The sequence below is a fragment of the Astyanax mexicanus genome, chromosome 21 (genome assembly GCF_023375975.1).
Source record: "Astyanax mexicanus isolate ESR-SI-001 chromosome 21, AstMex3_surface, whole genome shotgun sequence".
Classification (NCBI taxonomy): Eukaryota; Metazoa; Chordata; class Actinopteri; order Characiformes; family Acestrorhamphidae; genus Astyanax; species Astyanax mexicanus.
Genome location: NC_064428.1, coordinates 36357498 through 36379785, shown reverse-complemented (window position 1 = coordinate 36379785; position 22288 = coordinate 36357498). Strand labels below are relative to the sequence as shown.

Here is a 22288-nt window from a genome sequence, read left to right as displayed (position 1 = left end):
CACTCCATCTGCACCCTGATACTTTCCTCCTTCATCTGTTATAAATCTGAAGTAGTATTTACTCTGGTCGCTTTCTCTCACATCTCTGAGGCTGAGGCTGCAGTTGTGTTGTTTATTTCCAATATACTGAGCCCTGCTTTTGTACTGTTCTTCCTTTAACAGATCAGGAGGTTCTACACCTGCAGCTGGTGGGAGGGATTTTGTCCAGAAAGCTGTTTGGACTGTGTGACCCTCTGGATATGAGTAAGTGCAGTCCATGATCACTGTAGACCCCTTTAGAGCACAGATAGATTCAGGTCTGTAAATCACACCCCACCCATCCTGAGCTCCAACTCCTGCAACACAGAATCCAGAAGAGAGTAAATGATGAGTCTGTGGGGGTCAGTCAGTAAAAATGCTGCAGAAAGTTTCACTTCAGCTCATTTCTAAACCTGTTCATTTCAGCTGAGTGTGGAATAATCAGCTGCAATAAGCTGAGATCATTTGGAGCTAAAAACAGAAAGTGAGAAGCTACACAGATCTTGCAGTAGAGTGGAGGAGGAGCTGAGAATCATAAAAATAGACAGAGAACAGCCGAGCACAGTGCGAACAGTAAAGACCTATTTTGAAATATTTTTAAAGCATTGTGCAGAAATATCTTATAATGTATAACAAAGACTCACCATTAACAATAAGTAGACCAATGAGAAGGGTTAGAACTAATTTGAGTGACATCATTGTTGCAAAATCTATTAACACAGCAAGGAAAAAAATATTTGAATTTTTTTAAGCAAACTGTACATTTACCATACCATACACCATTTATCATACACTGCAAATACAGTATCAACACCATATATCAGACCTAACTTCTAACTCTCTTCTAGATTTGATTTAACCAGTCAAACTCCTCTCTAGCTCTGTTTCATATTGTCTCAACCAATCAGACACATCCACCTCCTAACATCACCCCTTCATCGTCTTTCTTTCAGATTATCACCACCCCTTCCCCAGATCTCTTCCAGATTAACATCACCCCTTCCCCAGCTCTTTTCTAGATTAAATCCTAACTTCCCAGATCTCTTCTAGATTAAATCCTAATTCTTCCCAGATCTCTTCTAGATTAAATCCTAATTCTTCCCAGATCTCTTCTAGATTAAATCCTAATTCTTCCCAAATCTCTTCTAGATTAATATCACCCCTTCCCCAGCTCTTTTCTAGATTAAATCCTAACCCTTCCCAGCTCTATTTTAGATTAACACCACCCTCTCTGCCAGATTAACACCACCCCATCCCCAGCGCTCTACCAGATTAAATCCCAATCCTTCCCCAGCTCTATCCTAGATTAACACCACCCTCTCCCTAACTCTCTTCTAAATTAACACCACCCCTTCCCCAGGGCTCTTCTAGATTAACACCGCCCTCTCCACAGCTCTCTTCTAGATTAAATTCCAACACTTCCCAGCTCTATTCTTAATTAGCAACACCCCATCCCCAGCGCTCTTCTAGATTAACACCACCCCTTACTCAGCTTTTTCCCAGATGTTCTCCACCCCTACTTAGTTCTTATTCATATTATCTCCACCCCTTCCCCAGCTCTCTTCCAGATTAACTCCATCCCTTTCCCAGCTCTCTTCCAGATTAACACCACCCCTTTCCCAGCTCTGTTACAGATTAACACCACCCCTTCCCCAGCGCTCTTCCATATTAACACCACCCCTTACTCAGCTCTTTTCCAGATTTTCTCCACCCCTACTTAGCTCTTATTCATATTATCTCCACCCCTTCCCCAGCTCTCTTTCAAATTAACTCAGTGAGTTAAACACAATCCCAATGCCTCCCTTTAAAGACTCTAGATTAACTCAACCAATCAAACATAATCAGTGTTGAGTAAATAATTGCACATTAACTTCTCGATATGTCAACCATAATCTCCAAAAACAGTAAAACAGCTCAAACAGTCAACAGACAGAAAAGCAGAACCTTAAATTTTAAGGTTAAATTTTTAATTTAAATAAATATATATTTAAAATATATAAATATATATATATAAAAAATAAATAAATATATTTGGATTATCGTAAATAATAAAGTATTTCACACCTGAATGATGGTGATCTCCTCACTACTTACTGTAGCAACTAGAAGCAGCCTTGAGGTTTTCAACTGCAATATACAACACACACACACACACAGTTTTAGCATTGCTCTTCTGCTGTTTACTGCATCAGTCCTGTTCTTTGCTGTCACATACCACTCTACCAGCAGATACACATTTTCAAATACATTACAAAAGTTAGACAGTCAGTTGCCTTTAGGTGGCGCTGTTTCTTGGTCAGTATTGTAGAAAAAGGGAACGAGCATGATTGACATACAGGCTAACAAACAGGAAAAGAAAGTAATGAGAGAAAGAGAGAGTAGAAGAGAGTCATGAAAAAAGAGGAAAGACCCCACCCACTAACATAACCCACCACAACCCACATCCCACACGGATACACACTACTGTTGGCAGGGGGGGGGGGGGGGGGGGGTTGTTGGTCATGTTGCCATAGAGATGCAAGCAATGTACAGGCCTTTAGGCCTTCTGTGTAACCTATCATTTACAGTTCATCTTTACGGTTCACTTTAACCATGTACCCTCTTTATATCACCATGTTTGAATAAAGTCATGAATGTTATAGTATATAAATGTTCACTAGAATGAAAAACAATACACTAATGAGAGTTTAACCCTCTAGTGATTGGCATTTGGCATAGGTTAATGTTCTCTTCAAGATACTGTGATGCATCATGAGAAAAAGATAAACACCTAGCAGCATTCTAATAGCCACCCATGCGATCATAGCAACCACACAACTGTTACCTTCAATAGTAAAGCACCCACCAACCAACATCCTACACTCTAGTCAGCAGCACACGAGCAGCACAATGAATAGACAGATTATCTAAATTAATATTTTATAGTAGAAACTTCCACTGAAAACCTACAGTCCAACTCCACTTCTTAACCCAGTTCATTTCTACACTCTTTAGGCCTTAATCACCAACTGATCTTAAGAAGAAATTTAATAAACATCATGAATTTGATGTGAACTGACTTTTACCAAAGAGAGGTTTGTGGTAGTGTGAGGACAAGTGGTCAGGAGGTTACCGGAGAGAGGTGAGGCAGAGACGCAAAAACAGCCTGGAACCAGGTAAGAATCCCTTTTGAAGTGTTTATTGTGACAAATTAAGCACCCGAACCCAAAAACAAAAATGAAAACAAAACGAAATTTACAATATATATACAAACTGTTTACACGCTACACTGGTAGGAGTTAAAGGTGGATTGGCAGCTACCACCACAAACGCTAATACTCAGCACAATAAACTCCCGTCGGCATACCAGCCACGCTCAACCAGCCCCCCAATAGTGTACCCGCCTGCCTTTAAATACCTTTAGCCCATCCCGGGCTAAACCAACAAGTAATTAACTTGAGGGCAGGTGGGTAAGACAACAATGATTATATATAACATGATTATATATGTACAATATTAACATATTTACAAACAGAATGACATGCATGTAAACATTTGGACGTCCAGGTAAGTATTGATGATAATTTTACAATGTTAATGTATTATTTTCTCTGTTCTCTTTTTCACAGGTACCCCCAGGCTCCCCTGCCCCAGGACACCCCTTGGTCTCTACCCAGACCTTAAGGACCCGGGTGGCTCGCGCGCCGCCATTTCCACAGGATCCAGGTAAGTACTGTGTTTGTGTAAAAATGTCTTTTGCAGGTAAAATGTCTCTGGAGTTGGTGGTGATGTGTTCAGGGCCCTGACATCATCACAAGGTTCTTAAGTGAATAAAGTCCATTAATCTAAATTCCTGACTCTGTACTAAATCTAAAAGCACTGAGAGAGTTCTACCTTCATCAAGCGACGATCGTCTCCTGAACCCAGAGGACGAATGCAGAGAACTGGAGGCGCTTCACCAGTTTAAACTGGCAGGCGGGATGTGGTTAAGATGACGTTGTTGGGTACGGTCAGTGTCAGTGACTTCTGCCTTCTTTTTTTATCTCTGGTCTACTCCGACTACGTCTCTCTAGATGATCAGATAAGGCCGGCCAGTTCAAAAACACACTACAGCTCACACACTCTTATGGGTCAGAGGTGATAATGACCCTCTTCAGATTCTCCAGTGATTATGAGCACTGAAAACTGCACCGTCCTCCATTCTGTTCATCATCACCGCAATTGTCCTCCTCATCATTATCATCCTTGTCTTCATCAATATCATCATCTTCCTCATCCTAATTATCCTCCTCCTCACCCTTATCATCATCTTCATCATCGTAATTATCCTCATCCTCTTTCTCATTCTAATCATTATCTTCCTCAAACTAATCCTCATTATCCTCATCCTCACCTTATCATCTTCATCAGCCTCATTCTAATCATCATCATCCTCCTTCTTTTCCTAACTGTCATCATCCTCCTTCTTCTAATCATCTTTCTCACCCTTATCATCCTAATCATAATCTTCCTCATCCTAATCATCACCCTCTTCTTTACCCTTATCATCATCCTCCTTAACCTAATTATCATCTTCCTTACCCTAATCATTATCATTCTCTTTTTCACCCTTATCAACATCATCCTCCTTATCATCATCGTCCTGATCATCATCACCATCACCCTCCCTATCATTATCATCGTCCACATTCTCATCATCCTCATCTTAATCATCATCCACTGCATTCTAATTATCGTCCTCATTCTAATCATTATCCTCCTCACCCTAATCATGATCATCCTTCTCCTCATCTTCCTCAACCTAATTATCCTCCTCATCCTAATCATCTTTCTCACCCTTATCACCTTCATTAACCTCATTCTAATCACCCTCCTCCTTATCCTAACCATCATCATCCTCCTCATTCTAATCATCTTCCTCATCCTAATCATCATCATCTTCTTCTTCACCCATATCATCATCATCCTAATTATCATAAACTTCATCTTCATCAGTGGCTGAGGAAGATGAAGGCGGAGGTGGGCGTGTCTCCTCTGGAGAGTAAAGACAGTTACTCCATCAAAAGCAGCATAAACTATTTTTAAATATCTTTATTTCAGAAGATACAGTTTAACAGCAGGTGTCCCATTACTTTTGTCCATATATCGTATAAAGCTCTTCTGCTTTTACTGTTCTCTCTTTCTGTGTGCTTCTCCTTTTTTCTGTTGTTCTGTTCTGATTGGTCGCTGTAGTGATGATGTCAGAGCTGGGTTGTGATGTACGGTTGGTTGATGCTGCCCTCTAGAGGACTGTAGTTATAATTACATGCAGACTGTCCATCAGACCATCACTGACAGACTGATATCTGGAGCTCTGTAGTGAATCACCTGACTCTTCATCATCTTCCTCTTCTGCCGGCTCATATTTCAGTTATTAATGAACAGCACTGTCTCTGTTTCAGTAATTAATGAATTAAATGTGTCTGTAGGGAACTTGTAGAGTCTTGGGTGAGATTTTCCACTAATCTAATCTAAATAATTTAATATGAGTATTAAATGATTCCTTACTGAGCTTCTGATCTGATGCATTATTGTATATATTAGGGGTGGGTGATATGGCCCTAAAATAATATCATGATATTTTATGGTATTTTTGCGATAGTGATACTCTTGGCGATATGATAAAAAAAGTTCAAGAATACACTACTGCAACAAAATAAATATTATATTTTATTATTCTGTACGATATGAAATGGCACACCCCAAACTGAGATATTAAAAAATACAAGAATGTTATTAGATTTGCAACAGAAGTCAATGATCCAGAATGCACTTCATATATCTCCATATATCCAGGATTGAAGTAAAATAAATGATAATGAAGAGACATAATCTGTCTCTAGTAGATATATAATGGTAAACAAGAACAGTGTCATTTTTTTTCTATTGCTAAAAACAGTAAAAAAAAAAGTAGTACCTTGAAAATATTGGCGATATTATCACGTACGTTACGAAATGGCACACCCCTAGTATACATTGCTTTGTAAGGCCGTGCTGTTTAATTCTATTCACCAGTGTTAATGTTTATACTGAAAAGTAAAAGACCCAAGAACTGAGCCCTGGGGAACACCATAAGAGAGATAGATGTTCTTCACTTCTTAAAGAAAGACTCCTGGTGAAAATGAACAATGTCTTTATTTATGCAAACCAGATTGTTCCTACAGTAGATAGTAATACTTACATAATAAAAAAAAGTACAAATTAAAGATCACAAGGATAATATAACCATAAACATAATATGACCAATGTATAGAAGTCTATATAAGTACATATTAACAAAAAGAATTTAAAATACATTTTCAGAGGATTACTTATCGTTTTATTCACTTTTGATTACAAATAAATGTAAAATGTACAACTAATAAGAAAAATAACAAAAATACCTTTTTTAATAATATTTTGTACTACTACTACTACTACTACTAATAATAATAATAATAATAATAATAATAATAATAATAATAATAATAACATTTTATTTAAACATTTTATTTCAACCTCACTGTTCAAAAAGAAAAAAATATATATTATTAGTATTGGTGAAATAATTAAAATGCTCAATGTCAAATTAAAACTCAAAAACATTTCCCTAAAGAATTGTAAAAAAGAAAAACATAAATATACATACATGTTATTGTATTATATAGTACAAGTACTACAGATATTAGTTACTGGTTAAAATAGTAAATAAAAAAAATACTAAAACACTAAAAGAAAATAACTTTAACACTACATTTTAGATTAACAACTCTTAACAAATCTACACACACTGATCACACTAAACATAATAAGAAAGAGCATATTTAAAAGAAATGATTTCTGATTTGTAAGTTATTTATTATATATAACTGATAATTGTGTGTATTAATATTAATATTAATGAAATACATTAGAGAAAGAAGATGTCCAAAGCAGGATCTCTAAAAGATAAACTCTAAAAGCTCTTAAAGCTACTAAATTTATCTTTTTAATTTTCTACCCAGTAAATCACTGCAAACCCCCATAATCCCTTTTCTTTCTCAGTGTGCTACACTGTGGATCAACATGCTGGACTATAAAGTAAAGGGGTTTAGGGAAGCGTCTTCAGGTTTAGACTCCCAGTCCTGGATTTGAACTGGTGATCTCCAACAAGTTGTTCCAGTTAAGTGAATTCAGTCTCTGCTAGAGTTTGGTACTCAGGTGATCTGCTCTGAGGATCCAGAGCTGTGTACGCATCATCAGAAGGACTGGAATGAACAGTCTGTTTGAGTGAAAGACAGAATGAAGCAGAAATCAAGACTATTAGAGTTATTATTAGAGCGTTTATTATTGAATCTGAGATATTGAAGATCTAGATCTACTTACTGCAAGTGTGTCGTACACATCATTAGAGGATCTGGTCATGGAGTTAAGAGCTGTGTACGTGTCGTCCTGAGTATTAGAGTCAGTGTTCTGGAGAGAGGAGGGTTAGAGAACAGAAACAGTTTTAGTTTTCACTGATTAACTAAAGATACATTGTGTGTTTTAGTCCCAGAATTCCCTCCTGTATTATCTGAATCTCCCTCTTGGTGTCTGTGATAAACATAGACTGTATATAAGTATGGACAGGATGTCACAGTGGCGGTGCGCATTCACACTCTCAGGCAACCTGTCAATCAACCTGCCCTCAGCTGTCAATCACCACATCACCACACCTCTTTAAATATCACAGAATAACTCCTATAAAATGTATTAACTGTAGAGAAAAACACTGGGGTTTATTAACACAGGAGATAGGCTTGCAGAATGTAAAAACGTTAAAAAAAAAACATCCTGAATGTGTAATTTCAATTTTCATGTGAATTTAAAACAAACCAGAACATTTTACTGAACTCTGTCCCACGTAACTCCACCTATGGGGTAAGAATTAACACAGCTCTCCTCAACAACACGATTCCAGGAGCTACAACAGATTCAGAGCTCAGAGGAAGGAACGGTCTGTCTTACTGCATTAAGTGTGTCGTAAACATCATTAGAGGATCTGGTCATGGGGTTAAGAGCTGTGTACGTGTCGTCCTGAGCATTAGGGTCAGTGTTCTGGCGAGAGGAGGGTTAGAGAACAGAAACAGTTTAAACACAGAACTAAATAAATTCACTCCTTCATTAAATCAGAATATTAATCAGAATATCCTCCTTTAACCAAAGCCTAGATCTTCTGATCTGTTCTTCATTAAGTCTGCTTAATATCAGCACCTTGGACAGAGCTCTACTCTACACCTGTGCTTCTCTACACACAGGTCTTAGATCAGTACTGCCATCTACAGGTGAAGATCTGTAATAACTCCAGCTGCTGGAGTTCCTCTACACTGCAGAGTGGAGGGTTTACCCTGCTCTAACCCACTGAATCAACTCAACAGATCAGAAACAAACCCTTCAGGATCTCAGTCAGATCAGAAAAACACTAAACTCTACAGCTTCACTCCAACAGCAGCCAATCTTTAACAGCTCACCTGGTAGTCGTGTTCATCCTTCTTTCTCCTCTTGTTCTTCTTCTTCCTGCTTTCAGAAAAATAGTTCATCACTACATGAAGGAACACTGACAAATAACTGATTCAAATATAATAAAATAACATAGGAAAACATGTACTCACCTTATAAACAGAATGACTGGAAAAAGGATCAAACCTACACACCCGACCAAGACTCCACCAATGATATACAGAGTAACACTCAGATTCCCTGTGTAAGAAACAATCATTACTGTTATACATTCACTACCTATGATTATGAGACTGTATGTTATAGTAGTTTTTTCTCAATCATACCTTTGAAACTAAGCAGCACTGCTTCTGATATTTTAGATCCGTGTTCATCTTGAACCTCACAGTAGTACTGACCACTGCTTTCAGAGTCCAAGGTAAAGCTGTAACTGTGTCCAGATCCTACAGGTGAGCTTCCACCATCTTTAAACCAGGTGTATTTCTGTACAGGTGGGTTTCCATCACTGCTGCAGGTCAGAGTCACTGAACTGCCCTCCACTATTTCACCTGAGGCACTGATTGACACTGAGACGCTCTTTGAAGGATCTAGAAAACATAGAAAAACAAGAATTGAGAGTATCATCACAGACCCTTTAAAGTAACGAGCTGTTATAACAAGATACTAAATAAAATCAATAACTACAACAAGTAAAGAAGCACTCACACAGTACATTCAGGGTTACAGTATCAGAGTATTTCTCTCCATGTTTATTACTGGATCTACACTTGTATTCTCCACTGTTCACAGAGCTGATCTTGTTCAGTGTGAAGGTCTTTCCTGTTGCTACTGATGATGATCCTTTATACCAGGTATATTCCACAGGTGGGTTTCCATCACTGCTGCAGGTCAGAGTTACTGAACTGCCCTCTACTATTTTACCAGAGGGACTGATGGACACTGAGACGCTCTTTGGAGGATCTAGAAAAAAATAACAATGTAGAGCATCTTAACATACAGAGATGAAATTGTCTAATTTATACATTAGAAACAAAGATAGAGAACTAACGTTGAACAGTTAATGTTTTGTACTCTGATGATTGAGACCCTTGTGTGTTGGTTGCCATGCACTGATATTCTCCACTGTCTGCAGATCTGATGTTTGTGATGCTGTAGATCTGACCGGTCCATTTCTGCTGAACGTCTTTATCTACCTTCTTAAACCAGGTGTATTTCTGTACAGGTGGGTTTCCATCACTGCTGCAGGTCAGAGTCACTGAACTGTCCTCCACTAGTTTACCAGAGGGACTGATGGACACTGAGACGCTCTTTGGAGGATCTAGAAACCAGAGAACAGCAGCAGTGAGAGTATAATCACTGACTGTTAGACACTTGAAGTAAAGCTGGTATAGAAAACAGAATCAATAACTGAAACAAGTAAAGAAGCACTCACACAGAACATTCAGAGTTACAGTATCAGAGTATTTCTCTCCATGTTTATTACTGGATCTACACTTGTATTCTCCACTGTTCACAGAGCTGATCTTGTTCAGTTTGAAGGTCTTTCCTGTTGCTACTGATGATGATCCTTTATACCAGGTATATTCCACAGGTGGGTTTCCATCACTGCTGCAGGTCAGAGTCACTGAACTGCCCTCCACTATTTTACCAGAGGGCCTGATGGACACTGAGACGCTCTTTGGAGGATCTAGAAAAAAAAATTACAGCATCTTAAAATACAGAGATAAAATTATATAATTTATACATTAGAAATAAAGAACAAGAACTTACGTAGAACAGTTAATGACTTGTACTTTGAGTATCGAGACCCTTGTGTGTTGGTTGCCATACACTGATATTCTCCACTGTCTGCAGATCTGATGTTTGTGATGCTGTAGATCTGACCGGTCCATTTCTGCTGAACGTCTTTATCCACCTTCTTAAACCAGGTGTATTTCTGTACAGGTGTGTTTCCATCACTGCTGCAGGTCAGAGTCACTGAACTGCCCTCCTCTATTTCACCAGAGGGACTGATGGACACTGAGACGCTCTTTGGAGGATCTAGAAAAAATATAAAGTTTGTAGAGTATCTTAAAATATAGAGGTGACTGATTTTTATATTTTAGAATTTATACATTAGAAACAAAAAACAAAAACTTACGTAGAACAGTTAATGACTTGTACTCTGATGATTGAGACCCTTGTGTGTTGGTTGCCATGCACTGATATTCTCCACTGTCTGCAGATCTGATGTTTTTGATGCTGTAGATCTGACCGGTCCATTTCTGCTGAACGTCTTTATCCACCTTCTTAAACCAGGTGTATTTCTGTACAGGTGGGTTTCCATCACTGCTGCAGGTCAGAGTCACTGAACTGCCCTCCACTATTTTACCAGAGGGACTGATGGACACTGAGACGCTCTTTGGAGGATCTAGAAAAAAAATTACAGCATCTTAACATACAGAGATAAAATTATATAATTTAAACATTATAAACAAAGAACAAGAACTTACATAGGACAGTTAATGACTTGTACTCTGATGATCGAGACCCTTGTGTGTTGGTTGCCATGCACTGATATTCTCCACTGTCTGCAGATCTGATGTTTTTGATGCTGTAGATCTGACCGGTCCATTTCTGCTGAACGTCTTTATCCACCTTCTTAAACCAGGTGTATTTCTGTACAGGTGGGTTTCCATCACTGCTGCAGGTCAGAGTCACTGAACTGCCCTCCACTATTTTACCAGAGGGACTGATGGACACTGAGACGCTCTTTGGAGGATCTAGAAACCAGAGAACAGCAGCAGTGAGAGTATAATCACAGACTGTTAGACACTTGAAGTAAAGCTGTTATAAAAAACAGAATCATTAACAGAAATGCGTAAAGAAGCACTCACACAGAACATTCAGAGTTACAGTATCAGAGTATTTCTCTCCATGTTTATTACTGGATCTACACTTGTATTCTCCACTGTTCACAGAGCTGATCTTGTTCAGTGTGAAGGTCTTTCCTGTTGCTACTGATGATGATCCTTTATACCAGGTATATTCCACAGGTGGGTTTCCATCACTGCTGCAGGTCAGAGTTACTGAACTGCCCTCCACTATTTCACCAGAGGGACTGATGGACACTGAGACACTTTTTGGAGGACCTAGAAAAAAAATAACATTGTAGAGCATCTTAACATATAGAGATGAAATTGTATAATTTAAACATTAGAAACAAAGATAGAAAACTTACATAGGACAGTTAATGACTTGTACTCTGATGATTGAGACCCTTGTGTGTTGGTTGCCATGCACTGATATTCTCCACTGTCTGCAGATCTGATGTTTGTGATGCTGTAGATCTGACCGGTCCATTTCTGCTGAACGCCTTTATCCACCTTCTTAAACCAGGTGTATTTCTGTACAGGTGGGTTTCCATCACTGCTGCAGGTCAGAGTCACTGAACTGCCCTCCACTATTTCACCAGAGGGACTGATGGATACTGAGACGCTTTTTGGAGGATCTAGAAAAAATATAAAGTTTGTAGAGTATCTTAAAATATAGAGGTGACTGATTTTTATATTTTAGAATTTATACATTAGAAACAAAAAACAAAAACTTACGTAGAACAGTTAATGACTTGTACTCTGATGATTGAGACCCTTGTGTGTTGGTTGCCATGCACTGATATTCTCCACTGTCTGCAGATCTGATGTTTTTGATGCGGTAGATCTGACCGGTCCATTTAGGCAGAGATTCTTTATTCTCGTTCTTAAACCAGGTGTATTTCTGTACAGGTGGGTTTCCATCACTGCTGCAGGTCAGAGTCACTGAACTGCCCTCCACTATTTCACCAGAGGGACTGATGGACACTGAGACGCTCTTTGGAGGATCTAGAAAAATGTCATGAATATGGAGCATCTTAACATACAGTAATGACTTATTTTAAGTGGAGTTAAATAACGTAATTTTGGGAGTTTGATCCACGCCCTTACTCCTCCCACTCTCCAACCTATATAAACCGTCACTTCTACTTTACCTGTGTGTCGAACAACCTCGCATGTGGTGCTGGCTCCCGCTCCTTGCCTGCTCTGCGATGATCCTCCACCTGTATGTCTCCTGCCGCTGGCCGTTCTCTGCCACCCCGGCTCCTCCACCGTCACTGCTCCCAGCTGCATTCCCTGGTAAGCGTGTGTTTTCCCAACTGGCGCGGCTGGCGTCTCCTCTCCTGGCTCCTCGGCCCGGTCTGGCCACTCCCGCGAGGTCGTGTTCAGACTTCAGCGACTCTTGTCTCTCTCTCCGCTGCCGCTCCGGCGCCCACGCCGCTTTACCGGACTTTCCTTTATCCGTGTGGACCCGTTTTCTCCGTTTCCTCTTCCAACCGGCGTTCTTCCGCCCTAAGCGGACAACTCCTCCTCTCTCTCCTTTCTATGCTCTCTACGCATTCGGGCTTGTTTTCTCTCTCTCTCTCTCTCTGTTTTTTCCACCCGGCCGGCCGAAACACGCGGAGGCTCCACCCCTCACGGCGCTGCTCTCTCACAGTGCGCATCCACTAGCGCTTTTCTTCAGTGCATGCCGCCATGCCGGATCTCTCGGCTCGGTGCGTGGGCGTGTCCATGATGTTTTTGAATTCACCGTCACGGCCGCCCTGGGCTTCCCCTCCCTAGCCCTGTGCCCACTGCCGGCTCGGCGTTCCTCACACGCAGCCGGCCCCCCTTTTCTGCCGCTCTTACTCTTTCTCTTCCGGCAGTCCTCCTCTTCCCTCTCTCTCTCCTTCCCGCTCCTGTGGGTTCCTGTTCTCACTCCTCCATCATCCCAACCCCTCCTTCCGTCATCCCATCTCCTCCTTCGGTCTTCCCGACCCCTCCCTCCATCATCCCGACCCCTCCCTCTATCATCCCAAACCCTCCCTCCTTCATTCTGACCCCTCCCTCCGTCATCCCGACCACTACCTCTGTCATCCCATCCCCACCCTTCATCATCCCCATCTCATCCCTCCGTCATCCCGACCCCTCCCTCCGTCATCCCGACCCCTTCCTCCAACATCCCAACCACCTCTCTCTTCATCCCAACCACCTCTCTCTTCGTCCGTACCCCTTCCCTTTTCGGCATTATCTTCGCCACCATCATTGTCAACTTCATCATCATCGCCACCTACGCCGTCGTCTTTGCCATCATCTACCAATCATCGCCACCTTCATTGTCTTGTCGCCTTAATCATCTTCACCATGAACCATCTTTGTCCTGCTTCTCTTCACTTCCCCGGGTCGAGCTGGACCGCCGTGGGCACCCTGTCTACCTTCATTGGTCGCTCCTGCTATGCGACGTGGAGCGGAGCCTTCTCTTTCGGTCCTTAAACTACACCACGCGCATCATTCAGTTGTTTGACACCATACTCCTCTTCAACCGATTCGGACTCCCTGGACCTCACCCTCTATGCTGTTATTCCAGGACAGGAGGCTGGCAGCACCCTAAACACCTCACTTAATTACTTCCCTATCTGTCTTTCCCTAGAACCCCACACTGCCTTAATCATCTTGCCAGCATTGTACTTACCCTTCTTACTTTTACCTCTCTGCCTTAATTCCATCTTAACCACTACTCCAATCTCCTCACCCTTTCCAACCACCACCTATTCTCTGTTCATCAAAGATGTCAATGAGAGCCCCGCGCGATCGCACTATCCTAGATTACGTAACCTTACCCTCAAATCATACACAAATTCACCAGCTCGAATCAGCGCAGCCTCCGGTTCTCCCAAGAACTACCTGATCACACATCCCAAATTCTCCAATTAGAGATCCCAAGCCTACCACAGCTACAGACCCACTCACAATCTTCTTGCCATACTCGAACTTCTGATCAAACTTTTTGGGGCTTCAGCTTCACGCTTTTCCAGCAAAACTGCCCCAAACTCCTGCCCAACCTTCTGAGTTTGCCCCCCCTCTCTTTTCCTTCTTTTCCAGTCAAGGGCATGGGAAAATACTAGCAAAATTGTATAATTTACACATTAGAAACAAAGAAAAATAACTTACATAGAACAGTTAATTTTTTGTACTCTGATGATCGAGACGCTTGTGTGTTGGTTGCCATGCACTGATATTCTCCACTGTCTCCAGATCTGATGTTTTTGATGCTGTAGATCTGACCGGTCCATTTCTGCTGAACGTCTTTATCCACCTTCTTAAACCAGGTGTATTTCTGTACAGGTGGGTTTCCATCACTGCTGCAGGTCAGAGTCACTGAACTGCCCTCCACTATTTTACCAGAGGGACTGATGGACACTGAGACGCTCTTTGGAGGATCTAGAAAAATGTCATAAATACGGAACATCCTAAAATAAAGCAATGACATATTTTAAATTGTATAATTTATACACTAGAAACAAAGAACAAGAACTTACATAGAACAGTTAATTTTTTGTACTCTGATGATTGAGACCCTTGTGTGTTGGTTGCCATGCACTGATATTCTCCACTGTCTGCAGATCTGATGTTTGTGATGCTGTAGATCTGACCGGTCCATTTCTGCTGAACATCTTTATTCACCTTCTTAAACCAGGTGTATTTCTGTACAGGTGGGTTTCCATCACTGCTGCAGGTCAGAGTCACTGAACTGCCCTCCACTATTTCACCAGAGGGACTGATGGACACTGAGACGCTCTTTGGAGGATCTAGAAACCAGAGAACAACACCAGTGAGAGTATAATCACTGACTGTTAGACACGTGAAGTAAAGCTGTTATAAAATATAGAATTATTCAACAGAAAAAAATAAACAAGAACTTACACAGAACATTCAGAGTTACAGTATCAGAGTATTTCTCTCCATGTTTATTACTGGATCTACACTTGTATTCTCCACTGTTCACAGAGCTGATCTTGTTCAGTGTGAAGGTCTTTCCTGTTGCTACTGATGATGATCCTTTATACCAGGTATATTCCACAGGTGGGTTTCCATCACTGCTGCAGGTCAGAGTCATTGAACTGCCCTCCACTATTTCACCAGAGGGACTGATGGACACTGAGATGCTCTTTGGAGGATCTAGAAAAATGTCATTAATATGGAGCATCTTAAAAGTTTTGCCATGATTGATTTAAATTGTCTAATTTATACATTAGAATCAAAGAAAAATAACTTACGTAGAACATTTAATGACTTGTACTCTGATGATTGAGACCCTTGTGTGTTGGTTGCCATGCACTGATATTCTCCGCTGTCTGCAGATCTGATGTTTGTGATGCTGTAGATCTGACCGGTCCATTTCTGCTGAACGTCTTTATCCACCTTCTTAAACCAGGTGTATTTCTGTACAGGTGGGTTTCCATCACTGCTGCAGGTCAGAGTCACTGAACTGCCCTCCACTATTTCACCAGAGGGACTGATGGACACTGAGATGTTCTTTGGCGGATCTAGAAAACAGAGAACAGCAGCAGAGAGAGTATAATCACAGACTGTTAGACACTAGAAGTAAAGCTGGTATAGAAAACAGAATCATTAAGAGAAACAAGTAAAGAAGCACTCACACAGAACATTCAGAGTTACAGTATCAGAGTATTTCTCTCCATATTTATTACTGGATCTACACTTGTATTCTCCACTGTTCACAGAGCTGATCTTCTTCAGTGGGAAGGTCTTTCCTGTTGCTACTAATGATGATCCTTTATACCAGGTATATTCCACAGGTGGGTTTCCATCACTGCTGCAGGTCAGAGTCACTGAACTGCCCTCTACTATTTTACCAGAGGGACTGATGGACACTGAGACGCTCTTTGGAGGATCTAGAGGTAAAAAGACAGGAATTGCACCTACTGAGCTTGCTACCAGATTTACTTATACAAATCAGTTTGATTTAAAGTATTTTCTATTTTAATTAGCTGTTAAAGAATATAGTGCTTTATTGCAGATATCCTACATTAACTTTGGTACTGCTATAATATTTTCACAGTTCATTTCACCAAATAACTCAGAATTACTGCCATTTAAAACTTCTCATCACTTTAGATAAACCAAAAGTATGACAGTACCGTGAATCTCCAGTACTGCAATTAAGATTTTTACCAGTTATACAGTAAAAGTGTGTTTTTACTAAAACAGTCAGGAAATCATGGTGACACTAAACAGATACCATATTTATAGGATTAATTGACTGATTTATTACAGATTAAATAAAGATTAATGAAGTTACTGAAGCTGCATTAGCTTTGGGTTTTATTAGACCACAATTAGTCCAGCATGAATCCAGAATCTGTACTTACATCTGACACTAAGAGTGACCTCAGGAGAGTGAAGTTTCTGATCCAGTACACCACAGCTATACCTGCCTGCATTCTCCCTGCTGACCGGCTGCAGGTAGAGCTGTTCAGTTCTGGAGGATAAAGCAGCTCCATTTCTGTACCAGGTGAATGTAGTTGTGGAAGTCAGAGTGAAGATTGATTTACATGTGAGAGTGACTTCATCTCCCTCCATCACTTCCTCAGGAACCTCCACCTTCAGATCTGGAGTAAACAGAAAACAGAGGACAGTGCACTGTGTAAATCAGCTCAGACCTGATCATTAATTCCAGTTCTAGACTCTTTATACTTCTCAGAAGCGGCTCTAGATTATTGTAAAGCTGATCTTAGCTCAGATCTACTTCCTGTTAAATATGGTAACATTTTTACTGTTCTCTAAGTTAATTAATACTTACATAAATCATTAAGAGTGACCTCAGGAGAGTGAAGTTTCTGATCCAGTACAGAACAGCTATACCTGTCTGCATCCTCCCTGCTGACCGACTGCAGGTAGAGCTGTTCAGTACTGGAGGATAAAGCAGCTCCATTTCTGTACCAGGTGAATGATGTTCTGTCAGTCAGACTGCAGGTAGTTTTACATGTGAGAGTGACTTTATCTCCCTCCATCACTCTCTCAGGACCCTCCACCTGGAGACCTGCCAACAAGAGATAACACACTTCTACTGTATCATCCTCACATTAGCTGATTAAAGGGAATTGCTACAAGGGAATCTTTGGGTAGAGTCAGAATCATGTTTGTAAAAGATGTGAAAGCGTTAAAAACTTTTAAATTGTTTTAAAAACAAAATGGTAAAATAAGAAAATGGATTTTGATTTAGGGGTATCAAACACAATCTATTGTATCATAAACAATAATAATAATATTAATATTCCATTCATTTGCCAGAACACATCACTTCATTGATGAATGTAAAGAACAGTGATTATCTGACTCGCTCTAGTAATTGGATCAGCTGCCAGGTTCCAAATGTTTTTAGTGAACTGGGAAAATCAGCTTTTAGCTACAGAGCACCAGTGAGCTGGAATTCACTACAGGAAACTCTAAAACCCCCTAAAACTCACTGGTGTCACTAAATCATTTAAACTTTTAATATCTAACCACCTTCAGACAGCCTGTGCCTGTTTTATTTAATCTTATTTATTCTTAACTTTTAGTTCTCCTCTTAGGTATTTATTTCCTTTTTATTTCTTTCCTTATTTCTTTATTTTTTTTTTTAGTTTTGTATTATTGCTTTTTAACTTATTTTGATTTTCTTTTATTATTACCGTATTTTTCGGACTATAAGGCGCACCGTATTATAAGGCGCACGATGAGTGAACGGTCTATTTTTAGTGTTAGTCCATACACAAGGCGCACTGGATTATAAGGCGCACTAAATGTCTCTTAAGCATGTCTCTTAACTGGAGCCATTTCACGGTCCTTACACACACACCGTAAGACTATGTTGAAGCACAGTTAGTATTACTCCGCTACGCTCCTGACAACGGTAGCCGTAACGCTCCGACAGACCATAATATTACTATGTTGAAGCACAGCAAGTACCGTATTACTCCGCGACGCTCCTGACAACGGTAGCCGTAACGCTCCGACAGACCATAATATTATGTTGAAGCACAGCAAGTACCGTATTACTCCGCGACGCTCCTGACAACGGTAGCCGTAACGCTCCGACAGACCATAATATTACTATGTTGAAGCACAGCAAGTACCGTATTACTCCGTGACGCTCCTGACAACGGTAGCCGCAACGCTCCGACAGACCATAATATTATGTTGAAGCACAGCAAGTACGTATTACTCCGCGACGCTCCTGACAACGGTAGCCGCAACGCTCCGACAGACCATAATATTATGTTGAAGCACAGCAAGTACGTATTACTCCGCGACGCTCCTGACAACGGTAGCCGCAACGCTCCGACAGACCATAATATTATGTTGAAGCACAGCAAGTACCGCATTACTCCGCGAGGCTTCTGACTATAATAGCGTGTTGTGCCGAATTCGGTGAATAAAACGGTTTTAAAACAGAGATAAAGATTGGATAAGTTTCATTTCTGGATGAAGTGATTTCCAGCGCTGTTTGGATATAACTGTGGATTACAGGAGACTGGATTGATGGATTCTCTTTAGTCTGGACGCGTTTTGAAGGTAGGACCTGTGGCTGAGCGCGGGTGTGTGTTCGGGGGGTGGCGGCAGTGACCGGAGCTTACCTCAGGACAAAAGGAGAGCCTTTTATTACTGGAAACATGCGCTCTGACGCAGCTTTAATTCATGAAACATACATCCTACAGTAAAAGCACAGTTCTGGAATCCGGAGAGCCAGACGGTTCGAATGGTGTATGACATGACCGCATTCGATGAAATATGGACGAACGATAAACGCAAATATGAGAGTTATGAATTATTAAAATCATAACCAAGGCATATTTCGCCCTAAATGTTTATTTTCTGAAAGGATATTCCGCTAAATAGGCTAAATAGCTCAAAAGCAGAGATTCTAAGCTTTAAAATGGTATATTGGATGTCTATATTGAACCTGTAACTGTTCATAACTATTCAGAAACACAGCCAGTTATGAAATATTAAATATTTCTGGCCCGCCGGTGGGCCAGCGCGTGTTAAGAGGTTAACTTTACTTAGAAGTGGGCGCTAAAAAGAAACAGTTTGTGCTATTACCCCAGAACGGGTGGAAAGGAAAGTTTACCGGCACCTTGTTCTGGCCACGGAGCTACAGTGGAAACTAGCTACCCTGAGCCACAGCCGAGAGGCAGTACGGCAGTCAAAGGTAACCGCGCGCTAGCCCAAGAGGGGGATCTTTTTCTGGCGTGGGTGAGGAATTCTGCACAACAGAGCGCCGTGTACCACATAAAAATCGAGGTCAGTAAACACAAGCAAAATCCATACACAAGGCGCACTGCATTATAAGGCGCAATGACGATTTTTGGGAAAAAATAAGTATTTTAAGTGCGCCTTATAGCCCGAAAAATACGGTACTATTATTTTATTATTATTATTGATTTTATTTTTTAAGTTCATTTATTTATTTTTGTATTTTTATGGCACTATGTAAAAGTTAGTTTAAGCTTAATTTTAACTAATTTTCTCATCAATTAAACCAAGTTTTGTTATAATTATTGTTTTTATTTTCATCTTTTTTATTTTTATCTATTTTCATATTTTATTTACTGTTATTTTAAAATGATTGAATTTAGTTATTATTTTCTTTGTCATGTCAATCCCTGTTTTAGTAAATGCTCGGCTACACTGAAAATAAATGACAATTTTATATTTCAGTAACCAAAAAATTGAGAAATGTTTACAGATTACTGAATGTTTAAAACTGTTAGATGATATAAAAGTGTATATTCTATAGTTTTATGGTAGTATATTAAATTAATTTAAGTAATAAAATATTCCGTGTTTTGCCACATGGTCAAGAATATTGTTATCCCAAAAAATACCCTAAAACTTGTGATATGCTTATGAAGATCTCAGTCCCAGAAACTGATCCTAGATCAGCACTCTTACTCTGAAATGCTGTGTGGATTCTGGTTCTCCAGTTCTAAGCAGTGTTCTTCAGGTGTGGTTTGAAGGACTGATGTGATTATATTACAGAACTGCTGGAGGAATCCTGTTCAGCAATGAATGAAGTACAGTGTGTTATTTCTGCTGATGGAGCTTACCTGTTACTGAAAGATACACTCCATCTGTACCCGTATACTTTCCTCCTTCTTTATCTGTTATAAATCTGAAGTAGTATTTACTCTGGTCGCTTTCTCTCACATCTCTCAGGCTGAGTCTGCAGGATTTATTCTGAACCCTGTCTCTGTACTCTGGATCATCTAACAGATCAGGAGGTTCTACACCTGCAGCTGGTGGCAGGGATTTTGTCCAGAAAGTCTTTTTAACTGTGTGACCCGCTGCATATGAATAATCACAGTCCATGATCACTGTAGACCCCTTTAGAGCACAGATAGATTTAGGTCTGTAAGTCACACCCCAATCCTGAGCTCCAACTCCTGCAACACAGAATCCAGAAGAGAGTAAATGATGAGTCTGTGGGGGTCAGTCAGTAAAAATGCTGCAGAAAGTTTCACTTCAGCTCATTTCTAAACCTGTTCATTTCAGCTGAGTGTGGAATAATCAGCTGCAATAAGCTGAGATCATTTAGAGCTAAAAACACAAAGTGAGAAGCTTCACAGATCTTGCAGTAGAGTGGAGGAGGAGCTGCAGAGAAGCAGAAATCAACACACTGTACACAAACTGATAAACACACACACACACAGCATGGCACAGTGCGTACAGTAAAGTCACATTTTTAAATAATTTAAAGTTTTGTGTAGAAATGTCTCATAATGAACACAGACTCACCATTAACAATGAGAAGAATAATGAAAGTGGGCGGAGTTATTTGGAGTGACATCATCATTGCAAAGTCTACAAACACAACAGGTAATAAGTGCAGTTTATGATTTTGTTGTTTATTTTTATAAACAAACTGTTTTATCATACATACAGAAAATATTGTATAATCAGATAATTAATCGCAGATTCCCTTTTAGATTAACTCCACCAATCAAACCCCTCTTTGACGGATTATTTCGGCCAATCACACACCTCCCTCTGCCCACTCTATTTAAGATTAACTGAACCAATTAAACCCCCTCTCTCCGACAGACTGTATAATTCAATCACACACCTCCCTCTTCCTAACACTCTTTCAGTTTACAGTTTTTCTCCATTGTTTAAACACAAGTATCGGTACTTGAGACACAATGACCACAACATATAACTCATTTACCCCTGAACCAGCTCTGCTAAACTACAAACACAATTCATGCTTTACCCTCAAACTGCAGCTCTAAAACACACAAATTTCATTTAAAAAATCTGTTTTTCACAAGAAACACACTGTTATTCAAAACTCTAACGTTAATTACCCTACTATGCACACTACACTCCAAAAAACAGGTAAGATATGAGTACTTTTTTGTACTTAAAGGGGACATGAAACATTTCAGTTTGTACAAGTTTTCTAAGGTATTAAATATAATGGAATTTATTTGGGGGGGGGGTTAATATAAAATGTTTACACACTAAATTATAATATATTTATGTTTGTTACGTTTGAGCTAGGGCGCCGCCATGTTGCCCGTGCAGCGCTGGTGACGTCACGAGGTTGGTTGGTTTAAGATCCCAGGCATATAGCTAGAGGAAAAGAGCTTTTTGTTTGTGGAGATTATGGATGAAGACGAAGCTGAACTAGGCTAACATGGAGCATTTACTCAGAGATCTTTCCTGCAGAACCCTGAGCAGAACTTTTTCAGATGCTTTTCTGAGAGCGAGACGTTTTGGGAGTGTTTATTCTCTCTCTACGTGGAGCCGTGCAGAACCCTGCAGCACGACCACAGCAGGTACTGCCGTCCCGTTAACCAGCTATTTTATATACATTTAGCTATTTAACATGTGTTGGAGCTATTTATGTTTCTTTAAAATTTTGGTTTATATTGACATTTTTCACTTGGGGGCGCTGC

General features: G+C 40.2%; 2 protein-coding genes across 2 annotated transcripts; both read right to left on the bottom strand.

Annotated features, from left to right (window-relative positions):
• Window positions 1-9087: 9087 nt before the first annotated feature.
• LOC125785817 (B-cell receptor CD22) lies at window positions 9088-10157 on the bottom strand (the record flags this gene model as incomplete). The annotated part of the gene is made up of 2 exons (XM_049469988.1): window positions 9088-9811; window positions 9926-10157. Coding segments are annotated over 2 exons (507 nt in total), but the record flags the coding sequence as incomplete, so codon positions are not given.
• A 521-nt stretch (window positions 10158-10678) lies between these two features.
• Window positions 10679-21233, bottom strand: LOC107197490 (B-cell receptor CD22-like). Its single transcript, XM_049469493.1, has 7 exons — window positions 21126-21233; window positions 20438-20773; window positions 16718-16957; window positions 15986-16240; window positions 15249-15503; window positions 11370-11624; window positions 10679-11255 (listed from the first exon to the last, which is right to left on the bottom strand). The coding sequence occupies exons 1-7, from the start codon at window positions 21181-21183 to the stop codon at window positions 10954-10956; spliced, it is 1701 nt and encodes a 566-aa protein (XP_049325450.1). The 5' UTR covers window positions 21184-21233; the 3' UTR covers window positions 10679-10953.
• Between the last annotated feature and the right edge of the window lie 1055 nt (window positions 21234-22288).